At 55.6% G+C, this 11,701-nt stretch overlaps 2 protein-coding genes across 3 annotated transcripts; both read right to left on the bottom strand.

Moving 5' to 3' along the window:
* Positions 1-607: 607 nt before the first annotated feature.
* FAM71E2 (family with sequence similarity 71 member E2) lies at positions 608-7,681 on the bottom strand. Of its 2 annotated transcripts, XR_004233437.1 has the most exons (10): positions 7,526-7,681; positions 7,203-7,437; positions 6,245-6,269; positions 6,080-6,090; positions 5,907-5,986; positions 5,634-5,689; positions 5,472-5,536; positions 5,041-5,369; positions 1,805-3,125; positions 608-1,203 (listed from the first exon to the last, which is right to left on the bottom strand). XR_004233437.1 is itself a non-coding variant. In XM_031963519.1 (9 exons), exons 1-9 carry the CDS (start codon positions 7,624-7,626, stop codon positions 1,895-1,897), a joined length of 2,133 nt encoding a protein of 710 aa, XP_031819379.1. In that variant the 5' UTR covers positions 7,627-7,681; the 3' UTR covers positions 1,017-1,894. The 2 variants fall into 2 exon arrangements, 1 of the variants encoding a protein (XP_031819379.1); XM_031963519.1 differs by having other exon boundaries at positions 1,017-3,125.
* A 2,136-nt stretch (positions 7,682-9,817) lies between these two features.
* On the bottom strand, positions 9,818-11,441 carry IL11 (interleukin 11). Its single transcript, XM_031963518.1, has 3 exons — positions 11,400-11,441; positions 11,156-11,317; positions 9,818-10,502 (listed from the first exon to the last, which is right to left on the bottom strand). Exons 1-3 carry the CDS (start codon positions 11,427-11,429, stop codon positions 10,332-10,334), a joined length of 363 nt encoding a protein of 120 aa, XP_031819378.1. The 5' UTR covers positions 11,430-11,441; the 3' UTR covers positions 9,818-10,331.
* Between the last annotated feature and the right edge of the window lie 260 nt (positions 11,442-11,701).

Raw genomic sequence — 11,701 nt, 5'->3', positions numbered from 1 at the left:
ACCCCTTTACCCTTCCACCAGTAATTATTCACTAGTGTGCCTAATTTTCCTGTGGTTTCCTGCTTTCCTTATAATCATGGCTGCATTGTTGTTGTTTGTTTGTGTGTGTGTGTGTGTGTACAAGTATGTACAAAAACCTTTAAATTTAATCAAAACTGTCCATTTTACATCCCATAATGCCCTCTATGTCTTGTTTAGAAATAAATTCTTCCTTTATCCATAGAGCTAACAGTTAAAATTTTTTGTGTTCCCCTGATTTTCTTCTATTATCCTTTATATCTAAATAATGTACAAGTCCTGAACCCAAGCCTCTAGACTTGGCCCATTGTTCTACGATGTTTAATAAAGTTTGAAACACATAGTTTCTAGAGAATTTAGTCATTTTATTAATAAGATCAGCACATTTATTAATAAAAGATCATTTGGCATGTCTCTTAGACCAAAGATTCCTCATGGCAGTGAGCTTACAGTTTATATCACCTTGGAAAAGCAGGGATTTCTGAGGGTGGCAATCATTTTTGATTGGTTAATAATTAATGAAAAAATATATTTTCTCAGTAATTGAGTGGATTGTATTACAATAAGGGTCTTAGAGTACTTGAGTTGAGTCACCCAAATCTTGGTCAAAGAGATTTGTCACCATTTCTGACATGTCACCTTTCTGACAAAAATAATAAACATTTTTCCAGACTTATCTGAGTAAACACTTATCTGAGTAAAGCACCTGTTACCCTAAACTTACAATTTCTTTTACTGTCTGATTAGATCTTGGCCTGAGTAAATCTCTACCTAAATTTCCCATATTGGTTGATTTCTGAATGAGAAAGTAGAAACAGGAAAAAACCTTGGTTCTGATTCAACAATTAGTTTAAGAAATCATTTTCCCCTCTTCTTACTGCTATTCCCCATGGCTAAGGCCCCACTGAATCAATGTAGCTTTTTCAAACACACACACACACACACACACACACACATGCACACGCATGCACACATGCACACATGTACACACACACCCGAGTGGGAATAGGGGAGATAGAGACATACATGTCTATCCATCTTCTGTCATTCATAGACATTTAATAGGTTGATCTGGGAACCATAAGTCCCTTATCAGTCCCAAATACATTTCAGGCCAAGAGCATCTTTGGATCTCATCTTCCAATGGGATAGGGAAAGTGAAGCATCTCCCCAACACTAAGGTACCTATGTAAAGAGGAAGGTCATAGTAAAGGGATCTGGTGGCCTAAGGTCTTCAAGGAGGACAGAGCTGTTGGCCTGGACCCTGAGTTGTAGTAAAGGGAATTTGAAGACTAGGTGTCTGAGTCTGAGAGGCTAACGGGATGGAAGTTTGGACTCTAGGTCTATGATCATGACATTCATTACCTTAACTCAGGATCCTACCATGGAATTTTTGACCGAGGTTGTGAGTCATGGGTGTGAGCAAAGGTAAACTGGAGAGATTGAGAGAGAGGAAAGTTGCAGTTACTCCATTAAGTCCTTAAAGAGGATCGGATTAAGACAAAGGATACCCTGTTCTCTCAGGGAGCTTGAGATTTGGGGAGAGAGGATTTGATTTCAGAGACAAGTGAGGGTTGAAGGGGAGGAATATTTAGATCTCTAGGCAGAATTAAAGAGTGGGATACTTGGGACCTTGAGAAAGCAAGGGATAGAAGGCTTGGGACTTTGGACTTTCTTATGTGGAGGCTTAATCTGATTCCAGAATTCCAGTGGGTGAGTCCCAGAGCCCGTAGAGAGAACTCCCCATTTTGAGGGTAGTGAGTCTCCCCTGGCACATTGGACTGACCAGGATTCACCAACTTGGTATGACATGAGGCCTTTGTAGATGGGTAAGATGGAGCCGTTCTGGACCGATGGGTAAAGTTCTGCAAGATGGTTAGGATAAGGCTCTGGGGGAGGCTTTGTTGGATGGGGCTTTTGAGATCTTCTTGGACTGATCAGACAAAATCTTGGAGGGTGGGTAGGATGAGGTCTTCTTTGAGTGGCTGGGGGAATCTGGAGAGTACAGTGTGAGTGAGACAGCAGTGGACTTAAGGGAGTGACTAGGAGGTGACCTGTCTACCTGGCCAGTGGAGGCCTTCTGGGGGTGTGCATTTGAGTCCTTGGTAAACTGGTCAGGTGAGACCTTGGTAGTTGGATGGAAGGAGGAGGACTTCTTGGAGTGTTTGGGTGAAGCTTTGGTGAACATATAGAAGGACGACTTCTTGGAGTGTTTGGGTGAGACTTTGGGGAAGAGGTGGAAGGAGGACTTCTTGGAGTGTTTGAGTGAAGCTTTGGTGAACATGTGGAAAGAGGACTTCTTGGAGTGTTTGGGTGAGACTTTGGGGAAGAGGTGGAAGGAGGATTTCTTGGAGTGTTTGGGTGAAGCCTTGGTGAACATGTGGAAGGAGGACTTCTTGGAGTGTTTGGGTGAAGCTTTGCCGAAGAGGTGGAAGGAGGACTTTCTGGAGTTTTGGGGTGAAGCTTTGCCAAAGAGGTGGAAGGAGGACTTCTTGGAGTGTTTGGGTGAGACTTTAGTAAATGGATGGGGTGAAGCTTCCTTTGAGTGACTGGTGGAGTCTGGAGAGTACAGTGTGAATGAGACAGCAGTGGACTTAAGGGAGTGGCCAGAGTGTGACCTGCCTGCCTGCCCAGTTGAGGCCTTCCTGGGGTGTGCATTTGAGTCCTTGGTAAACTGGTCAGGTGAGGTCTTGGTAGTTGGATGGAATGAGGGCTTCTTGGACTGTTTGGGTAAGGATCTGGTGACCTGGGGGGGTGACACTTTGGTGGACTGTTCAGGTGGGACCTTGGCAGAGGGGGAGGGTTGTAGGACCTTGGTGAAGGAGGAGGGCTGTGGGGGGGAGGGAAAGGGCTGTGGGGTCTTAGGGGAGTGGGAGGGGGAAGGCTCTGAAGCTTTAATAAGATGGTTAGGAGAGGTCTCGGGGTATGGGTAGAGGGAGGTCTTGGTGGAAACGTGGGGCATTTTGGCAGACTCGGAGGATGTGGGCCTGGGACTGGACTTCTTTGAAGCCATCAAGGACTTGTCCTCTTGTTGGGTGAGCCACTCATGGTTTAACTCTGCCGCTTCCTCAGGCTCTGTAGAGGCCACGGTCTGTTCTAAGTGCAACCTGGAATCACAAGACCATACACATCCCGTCATTGCTAAAATCCTTGGCTCGTACCACTTGCCTCTTGTTCTCCAGGGAGGTCCCTCTTCCAAAAGACCAGAGAATCTCAAGACTTATAAGGTCTTCAAAGGAAACCACCAAGTCCCAACTGCCCTTGAATACCTCCAGTGATGGGATGTAATGGGTCAGAACTCTGGAGAAAGGTGTTAACTCAGTGGACTTGATAAGACAATGGCTATCTAGTTTAGCATGGTGATTAATAATTCTCTAGTTCAGTATTATTGATTTACTATAATAATGGTTACCCCCCTTTTTTTAAAGTCCAAAGTTTTTATTGTCTCCTTCCCTTGGGGCCAGGCTAGCTTTCTAGGGGACCTTCAGATGGGCCTTGGTCTTAGTGGAAGAATGCGGGAGGCAGAAAAGCCACCAGAGGTTAGTCAAGTCTTCTCCTCCTTGGCTGAGTTTGTCCCCAGTTTATATACTCTATTACAATTAAATCAATTCATCATACTGAGTATTAGCCAATCATTATATCACTAGGTAAGAATGAGAAAACAGGGTGGGAGGACAAGACCCAAAACCCCATGTCCAAAATGCGACAGAGGTTTCCACTGGGCCTCAGAATGTAGACTGACTCAGAGAAACGGGAAGTGGGGCCCGGCCCCAGGCAAAAACCACTTGGAGCACGATGGCAGCTGAGGTTACACCCTGAGAGTCTTTGGAAGTTCAATATTCAGCCATGATCAATCAGCCAAAAAGCAATCTGATGGGAGAAAGGGATTATAATTGGGGAGAATATAGGTTTTATAACCCAACAGAAGGGCAGTGTCCAGTGCGAGCAGCTCCAAGATAATCACCAGGTGATGTGGAGAGATCCAGAAAGTGGTGAATGGAAAGGACCAGATAGGTTAACTGCTTGGGGGAGAGGGTTTGCTTGTATCTCTACAGATGGAGAAGGAATCAGATGGGTGCCAATGAGCCATATTTGCCTTATCCATCGGAGAGAGACAGGAAAAGAGAAAAAACCTCAAGGAGGTATCTCAAAGGAGAAGACCTAAGAAATATCTGCTACTGAAAAAGCATGACTGTTAACCCAATATGTATGGCAATTGACTCATGAAACATCAAAAAATTGTTGATAAGACTGTTGCAGGACTTCAAAATCTGCAGGAATCATTGGATTCCCTGACACATGAAGTAATGGACAATAGATTGGTTTTGGATTATTTCTAGGATTTATGGACATGTATAATTCCTCATGTTGATACATGTTGTTTATTATATCACTACTTGAATGTACAATTCATGTCTCTTACACCACACTGAGCCTGCACCGGCTGTGGGGAGAGTCATCACTAATAGCCTGTGCGTTATTGTTATGTGCTTGTGTAATACCTCCCATGCTGATGGGTTTGTGCATACCTGTTTCTAATAAGACCCTTCAACCCCAAAACCCGCTAGCAATCTCTACTTCCCTTTGGCGCTTTTCATCTCCCTTCCTGAGATGTCAGGGAAGGCGTGATCATCTCTTTTTTAGTGTTTTTCACCCCCTTTCCTGAGATGTCGGGGAGGGCATGATCCCCTCCTTTTTGGGGTTCTCATCTCCTTGAGAAATCTTTTGTTCTAAAACAAAAGAAAGCGGGAGATGTAGAGGGCCAGAACTCTAGAGAACGGTGTTAACTCAGTGGAATTGATAAGGCAATGGTTATGTAGTTTAGCATGGTGATTAATGGTTTTTGAGTTCAGTATGATTGATTTAATCTTACAACAAATAGGGATATCATAACTTAAGTTTCTCCTTTCTCAAGGACCCCCCACCTGCTCTAGGCACATTAAAGCCAAATGGTTCCTCAATAAGCTCTCTCTTTTGGATCTCCCTTTGAATACCTCCCGTGATGAGGAGATTGCTACATACTTGGAAGACCTCTTCCTTTGGGACTCAGTAGTGAGTGGAGTTTTGCTTGGAACCCCGTGCTGGCTATGTTGGACATGGTTGCTGGGTAGGGCCTTGGAGAGGCCGTTGGCACGTCTCTGTGGGTGTTCGTTTTTCCAAGCCATGCGAAAATCTTTTTGGGACTGGGAGCTAGAGTACAGGTATTCATTAAAAGAGTTTGAGGAGTAAAAGATTTTCTTGAATGGTTGGCGGGAGCCCAGCCAGGAAGATGAAGTCTGGTGGGGAACCACACAGGGCTCAGCACTGGAGTGCCCTGAATTTGAAGTCATTGGCGTGGATGCTTTGGAAGCCTGGGGAGACCAGAGGGAGGAGGTTGTGAGGCTCTCCTCAGGGTCCCTGGTGGCCTGAGCCCCTAACCACCCCCAAGCCCCAGGCTCAGAGGCCCCTAGTACCTTGGGCCGGCTCAGGATGCTGGAGATAATGCTGAACAGGGTCCAGATGGTGATGGTGGACTGTCCTGAGAAGGGGAATGAGGATTGTATTAGGGATCCCAAAAGCCGGGGCTGGAGGGTGGGGGAGGCTGCAGAGAGCTGGGATGTAGACCAATCCCTTACCTTCCTCTCCCACTTGAGTCCCAGAAGAGTCCATCGTGGGATGCTTATAGAATGAGCTATGGGAGTAGTTGTGTCGGACCCCGGCCTCTCAAGGCCTCAGGCATCCTGAATGCCTGCTCTCGTCCCCATCCCTTAGGGACCCAAAGGCTTTCACCCCAAATCTGCCACCGCCCTTCCCTGCCCTGCTGGGGAACCAGATCTTGGAGAATGAGTCAGACTGCCCCAGCCCAGCCCGTCCCCTATGCCCTGAGGCACCCCTGGATCCAGGCCCACTTTTTCTCCTCTCCTTTCCAGCCTGGGGACTCCAGCTGGGTCATGAACGGGATGGAATCACCGACTGCTCTCGACATCATCTGGAGGGAGGGGGGAAGCTTTCCAGTCAGAGGAGGGGCAGGATACCTCATGGCTTTGTCCCAGGCCAGCCCAGGTCCCCCCAGGCTCATTACCTTGGCCTTTGCTGTGGAGACACAGGCAGCAGATTCAGAGAGAGGGCTTGGAACCAGTTAGAGGCAACCAGGGAGGGACAGTAGCTCAGAGACAGAGACAATCATGCAGAGATGGCCAAGTGGGGAGCCGTGGAGGGGCAAAGGAGAGATAGAGGATTTTCTCACCAGCTTGGGACATCTTGGTCTTGTTCTGGGGAGAATGAAGAGCTGAGGTCACAGAGGAGAGACCATATGGGTCCCCTGCCGCCTCTTCCCTCAGGGACCCAGGTGTTCACAGCCCCAGCTACCTCCCTCATGGACCCAGCCATTCCACAGCTCCGGCTGCCTCCTCCCTCAGGGATCCAGATGTTCCACACCCCAGCTGCCTCTTTCATGGACCCAGATGTTCCACACCCCAGCTGCTTCCTCCCTTGGAGACCCAGATGTTCCACACCCCAGCTGCCTCCTCCCTGGGAAACCGAGATGTTCCACACTCTCAGCTGCCTCCTTCCTCAGGGACCCAGATGTTCCATAGTCCCACTGCCTCTTCCCTCAGGGACCCAGATGTTCCACAGCCCCAGCTGCCTCCTCCAGGGAATTGGGATGTTTCCCACCCCTGTTATTTGGTGCCTCTTTCATGGACCCAGATGTTCCACAGCCCCAGCTGCCTCCTCCCTCAGGGACCCAGATGTTCCACACCCCAGCTGCCTCTCTCATGGACCCAGATGTTCCACACCCCAGCTGCCTCTTTCATGGACCCAGATGTTCCACACCCCAGCTGCTTCCTCCCTGGGAAACCGAGATGTTCCATAGTCCCACTGCCTCTTCCCTCATGGACCCAGGCATTCCACAGCCCCAGCTGCCTCCTCCCTTGGGGACCCAGGAGTCCAAATTCATCAGCCTCCTTCTCTGGAAGGGCTGAGATATTTGGATTCACCAGCAGCCTTGTTGCTCTGGGAACTCAGGAGACCTGATCCCTTGGGGGGATTCATTGAGGTCCTTGGGGGAGATTGGGAGCTGGTTCCCAAAAGGGAAGGGAGTGAGACCTCCTCATTTGTGCCAAGGTCCCCAAGGCCCCCCAAGGTCCCCGGTTGCCAAGGTCCCCAAGGCCCCCCAAAGTCCCCGGCTGCTGCGCGCCCCTCACCTTGAGCTTGCAGCCCTGGCCGAGGGCTTGGTCCTTGTGGGCCTGGGGGCCCCAGGCGGGCCTGGGCCGGCGCAGCAGGTAGACCAGGTACCTCCAGCGGTTGAAGAGGAAGCAGCCCTCCCTCGGGCCTGCATCCAGCTGCAGGTAAAAGCTGCGGCCTGAGGCCAGGCGGAGCTTCAGCCTGCGGCTGGCCACGTGGTGGACGGACAAACGGGCCAAGTCCGTGGGCAGCAGCCTGCAGGAACCACAGGTGAGGGAGGGGCTCCGTCAGAGGAGGGGGCCGGGGACAGGGGCAGGGGGGGGCTGGGGCCGTCCTCGATCACCTGGTGAGCTCCAGGCCCTGGTGCTTCTGGTCCCCGACTGGCCGGGCAAGCAGGATGAGGTCCGGGAGCAGGCGCCCCGGAAGGGAGGACGCCACCCCCATCGTCACGGGGTTCTCCTTGTTGTGCAGAAAAATCGGCTCCCCCTGGCTGGTCACCTAGGGAGGGGGGGCAGGGAGCCGGGGAGCCCCTGACAACACCGTCCCCTCCGGGAACCCCTCCCCGCCCCGGCCCCTGCAGCCCCCGCCCCTCCCGGGGGCAATTTGCAGGAAGTCCTCCAACCGGCAGCGGCCCCAGGGGTCGCCTTCCCATCACGGTTCTCTGCAGGGCCCGGCGGGACCCAGGGGAAAGGGGGGCCCATGGCGGTGGGAACAGCCCTTTGGCCCAGCTGAGCTCGGGAAGGAGGGCGGGCCGGGGAGGCGTTGAGGGCTCCGGCCCCCTCCACGCCTGGCCCCCTGCTCTCAGCCCACCTGGTGAGGATACCGGAGGCACCATTGATGCCGGGGGATCTGGGCGTCGCTAAGGAGGGTCGGGGCCCCTGGAAGTGGAGGCTCCTTCAGGGGGGTGCCGGGGTACTCCCCGCGGGCGGGCAGGGCTGTCCATGGCCTTCTGGGAGGGCTGGCTGGCCAGCACACCGGGGCTCTCTCTGGGACCGGGACCCTGCGCTCACACGTGGAGGCTGATTGTGACCTCACAGGCCAGGAGCCCAGGGAACTCGGAGGGGCCCCAGCCCCAAGCGTGGAGCCCAGGGCCAGCATTCCCTGGGGCCCGACCACGAGGGGTCAAGGGGCGTCGAGGAAGGGGCTGAGGGTGGGCACATGCAGGGAGCATCGCAGCCCGGGGGCGGGGGGGAGGGCTGGAACTCTGAGCAGGGCCCGGAGCCCCAGAGGCAGAACCAAGACCGGGGGAAGCTTAAGGCGGCCAGAAGGAGAACTCCCCGTGCCCGGAGGCAGGGAGATGTTCCGGGGCTGAAGCTGGGTGCCCCCGGTCGGGTGTGTCCCACAACAGGGGCCTCGTGCTGGGACAGAGGGAGGCAGGAGGTTTGGGCCCCGAGGGCCAGAGAGGAGGCAGTGCCAGACTCCATTGGCCATTCTGGCTGGGGCACCGGAGGGGGAATGGAGGCTTGCATGGTGGCTCCCAGAACTCCAGGCCGAGAGGCTGAGGCCCAGGGCTGTCGGGGCCTCTGGAGTTCGGGGGCTGAGGCCCAGGGCTGTCGGGGCCTCTGGAGTTCGGGGGCTGAGGCCCAGGGGTCCCGGGGCCTCTGGAGTTCGGGGGCTGAGGCCCAGGGGTCCCGAAGCCTCTGGAGGTGGGGGGCTGAGGCTCAGGGCTCCGGGGGCCTCTGGAGTTTGGCGGCTGAGGCCCAGGGCTGTCGGGGCCTCTGGAGTTCAGGGGCTGAGGCCCAGGGCTCCTGGGAACTTCTAACAGGCCCAGGGCCCTGGGACTCTTTGGAGGTTGGGGGGCAAGGGATGAATTGGTTTGGGAAACGGGCCCTGGGGTTCAACGGGGGCCCTGGGGCCCCTTTCCTTTAGCCTTGGGAGATGGGCCAAAGGACTTCCAGGGGACGAGGCTGGGGCCCCCTCCCCCAAGAGGCACTTTCAGGCTGCCCGCCTTGGCGGCCCGGGGAAAGCCCCTGCTCAGGCCGGTGGGAAGACTCCCCTTCCCCTGGGAGGGAGGAGGGGGGCCGGGGCCTGCAGTGGGAAGGAGGCCTGATTCAAAGCCCAAATTTCCCCGGGAAAAGCTTTGACCCCGGCCCGGATCCCTGAGGCCTGCGCTTGGGAGTGAGCCGGGACCCTCTTCCTGAGTCCCGAGTCCCGGGAAGCGCCCCTGGGCACAGCCTCCGAACCGGCTCGGCCTCAGCTCCTCTGTGCCCAGGCCCAGCCTGGGTTCCCCTTTCTCTCCTCCCCCCGGGGACCCGCCCAAGCCCGCCCGCCCCCTCCCATGGGCCATCGGAGCAATTGTCATTAGGAGGTCAGAGGTGCTGGATTCGGTCGGGACATCCCCGCAAACGCTGCGGCCCACGCCCGACTCCCCTCCTCCGCTACTGGAATAAGGACTCATCCCTGCCCACTCAGCACCCCCTCACAGCTCTTGGGTCAGACCTAGAGAAGGAGGTCAGGGAAGCTGGCCCCCATGGCTGCTTGACCCCTCCCCCACATCGGCTTCGCCCCTCCCCCACACCACCCTCCCCCCACCCCCCCACCGGCTCCACCCCTCCCCCACATCGGCTCCACCCCTCCCCCACATCGGCTCCAGCCACCCCCCCAAACACCCCAGGCTCTGAGGAACAGCACCCCGGATGAGCCCCCTCGACTTGGAGAGAAGATTATCAGCTTTTATTGATCCAACTTTATCTCTTACATTTCTTTTGTACAAAACACAAGGAGAGAGAACTACAATAAATAGGGCCCAGAGTCAGGGCTGGGGCTGGAGGAGCGGCCATTTTAATAACTTAGAGGTGGGCAACGACAGGGGAGCAGGGAGGGGGGCCGGGCCCCCTCCGCCACCGAACCCCCCCTTCGGGGGCCCGTCGAGGACCCCCTGCATCCAGACCAGCAGCTCCCCCCAATAAATAGCTATAAATAGAAAGCATTGCTGTCCAAGGTCCTGTGGGGGGGGGGGGAAGGGGCAGTGGGAGGTGGGGACTACTCTGAGGGGGCCCAGAGCACAAGGCCCAGCTCTCTGGAGCCCCCGGCTTCCTTGGAACCCCGCTCTGAGCCCCCAATAAATAAATAAATTAATAAGGGTATTAAGGGAGGCGGGCCGAGGGCTGGGCCCCACACCGAGCCGAGCTTCTCTCCCCTTGGGGGAGTCAGAGCCGAGCTTTCAGCAGCAGCAGGCCCCTCACCGCCCAGTCCAGGGTGAGATGTAACCCCCCCAGCACAGCGTGGGCTGCCTGGATCCCCCCCCAGGCTGAGCCCGGTGGGGCCAGAGGGGGGTTTGGGGCCTCGGGTGGAGGTTTAGGCAGAGAGAAACGCGCCATCTGTGGGAAAAGAAGGGACACAAGTCAGCAAGCCAGCAGTTGGGGGGGGAGGAGTGCGGGGGGGGGGGCTCCCGGGACCCAGGCATTGGGAATGCCCTGCTCTGCTTTCAGCCCTGGGGTCCCAGTTTCCTGTGTTCTGGGTAAGGGGGGGCCTGGAACCTCCTAGGGTAGAAGGAACTCGACCCAGACTTTCAGAGTCTTGGAGGAGAGGGCTTGGGTCTATGGGGGGGAGAGGGGGGAAAGGAGGTTCTAGGTTTGTGTCCATATCCTCAGAGGTTCCCAACTTCCCAGTTATAAGACCTGGATCTCAGCCCCAGAGGCCCGAGGGAGCCAGAGCCTCAAAGGTCAGCCTGGGGGCCTCCAGGTCCATGCTTTAGGGGTTCAAGGCTCATGGTCCCCAGCCTGGCTTAGACGTTGGCAGGGATTCTCTCTCGGGAGCCAAGAAGATTCCTCCCGCTGAGAGCGGGTGGTTAAGGGCCCCCAGGGTCTCAGCCAGCTCAGGCTCCTGGTGGCAGTTCTGGGGCTTAGGATCTCGGGCCTGGGTGCTTGGGGGGGGGCGCACAATCAAAGCCTTGGGCTGGGGTGAGCTGAGCCGTCTCTGGGGCTTCCCCCTGCCTCAAGGTAGGGGCTGCCCGGGGGTCTCTGGGCCCTACCAAGATTTGCAGTCTCTTGAGCAGTCGGTCCAGCCGCACTTGCAAAGCCCCCAGCTCCGGGTCCAGGCTCCGAAGGGCTGGGCCCCCCGCTCGGCGGAGCCAGTGTACGTGCCAAAGGTAGCAGAGAAGGTCGGTCCGCAGGCGGGTCAGCACGCTGGGGAGCTTACAGAGGGGGCACACCCCCCCCTGCCCCCCCCCCCCGCCCCAACCTCCCGGCCGCCCCCACCCCTTTGAGTTCACTCACCTGCAGGGCCCCCATGGCCCCAAAGCTCATCCCAAAGGGTGGCGGGAGTCCAGCCGGATCTCCCTCCAACAAACTTGGCTTTCTGCAGGGGGGCGGGCAGGAAGGAAATGAGGAGGGGATCCTTCAGGACCTCTCCCTCGCGGCTCCTGCCTCAGGTTGCTGCTCCCGTCTCCTGTCTCCCACTGGCCCCCCCACCTCCCCATCTGGCTCTGGAAAGCTGGGGCTCTTCCATGGCTCCATCCACCCTCCCTCCATTTCTGTCTCTGCATCTCCCACTGGCGTCCCCACCTCCCCATCTCCCT

This window comes from Sarcophilus harrisii, chromosome 3 (assembly GCF_902635505.1).
Source record: "Sarcophilus harrisii chromosome 3, mSarHar1.11, whole genome shotgun sequence".
Classification (NCBI taxonomy): domain Eukaryota; kingdom Metazoa; phylum Chordata; class Mammalia; order Dasyuromorphia; family Dasyuridae; genus Sarcophilus; species Sarcophilus harrisii.
The sequence above is the reverse complement of the archived record's forward strand: the minus strand, read 5'-3'. Positions and strand labels throughout refer to the sequence as shown.

Coding starts and splice junctions, on each gene's coding strand:
- FAM71E2 (XM_031963519.1), bottom strand. CDS start 7,626: ATGGGGGTGGCGTCCTCCCTTCCGGGGCGCCTGCTCCCGGACCTCATC. Junction 7,438..7,525: donor CAGGGCCTGGAGCTCACCAG/GTGATCGAGGAC, acceptor TGGTTCCTGCAG/GCTGCTGCCCACGGACTTGG. Junction 5,537..5,633: donor GACTCAAGTGGGAGAGGAAG/GTAAGGGATTGG, acceptor TCCCCTTCTCAG/GACAGTCCACCATCACCATC.
- IL11 (XM_031963518.1), bottom strand. CDS start 11,429: ATGAGCTTTGGGGCCATGGGGGCCCTGCAG. Junction 11,318..11,399: donor GGGCCATGGGGGCCCTGCAG/GTGAGTGAACTC, acceptor CCCCTCTGTAAG/CTCCCCAGCGTGCTGACCCG. Junction 10,503..11,155: donor TCAAGAGACTGCAAATCTTG/GTAGGGCCCAGA, acceptor CTTTTCCCACAG/ATGGCGCGTTTCTCTCTGCC.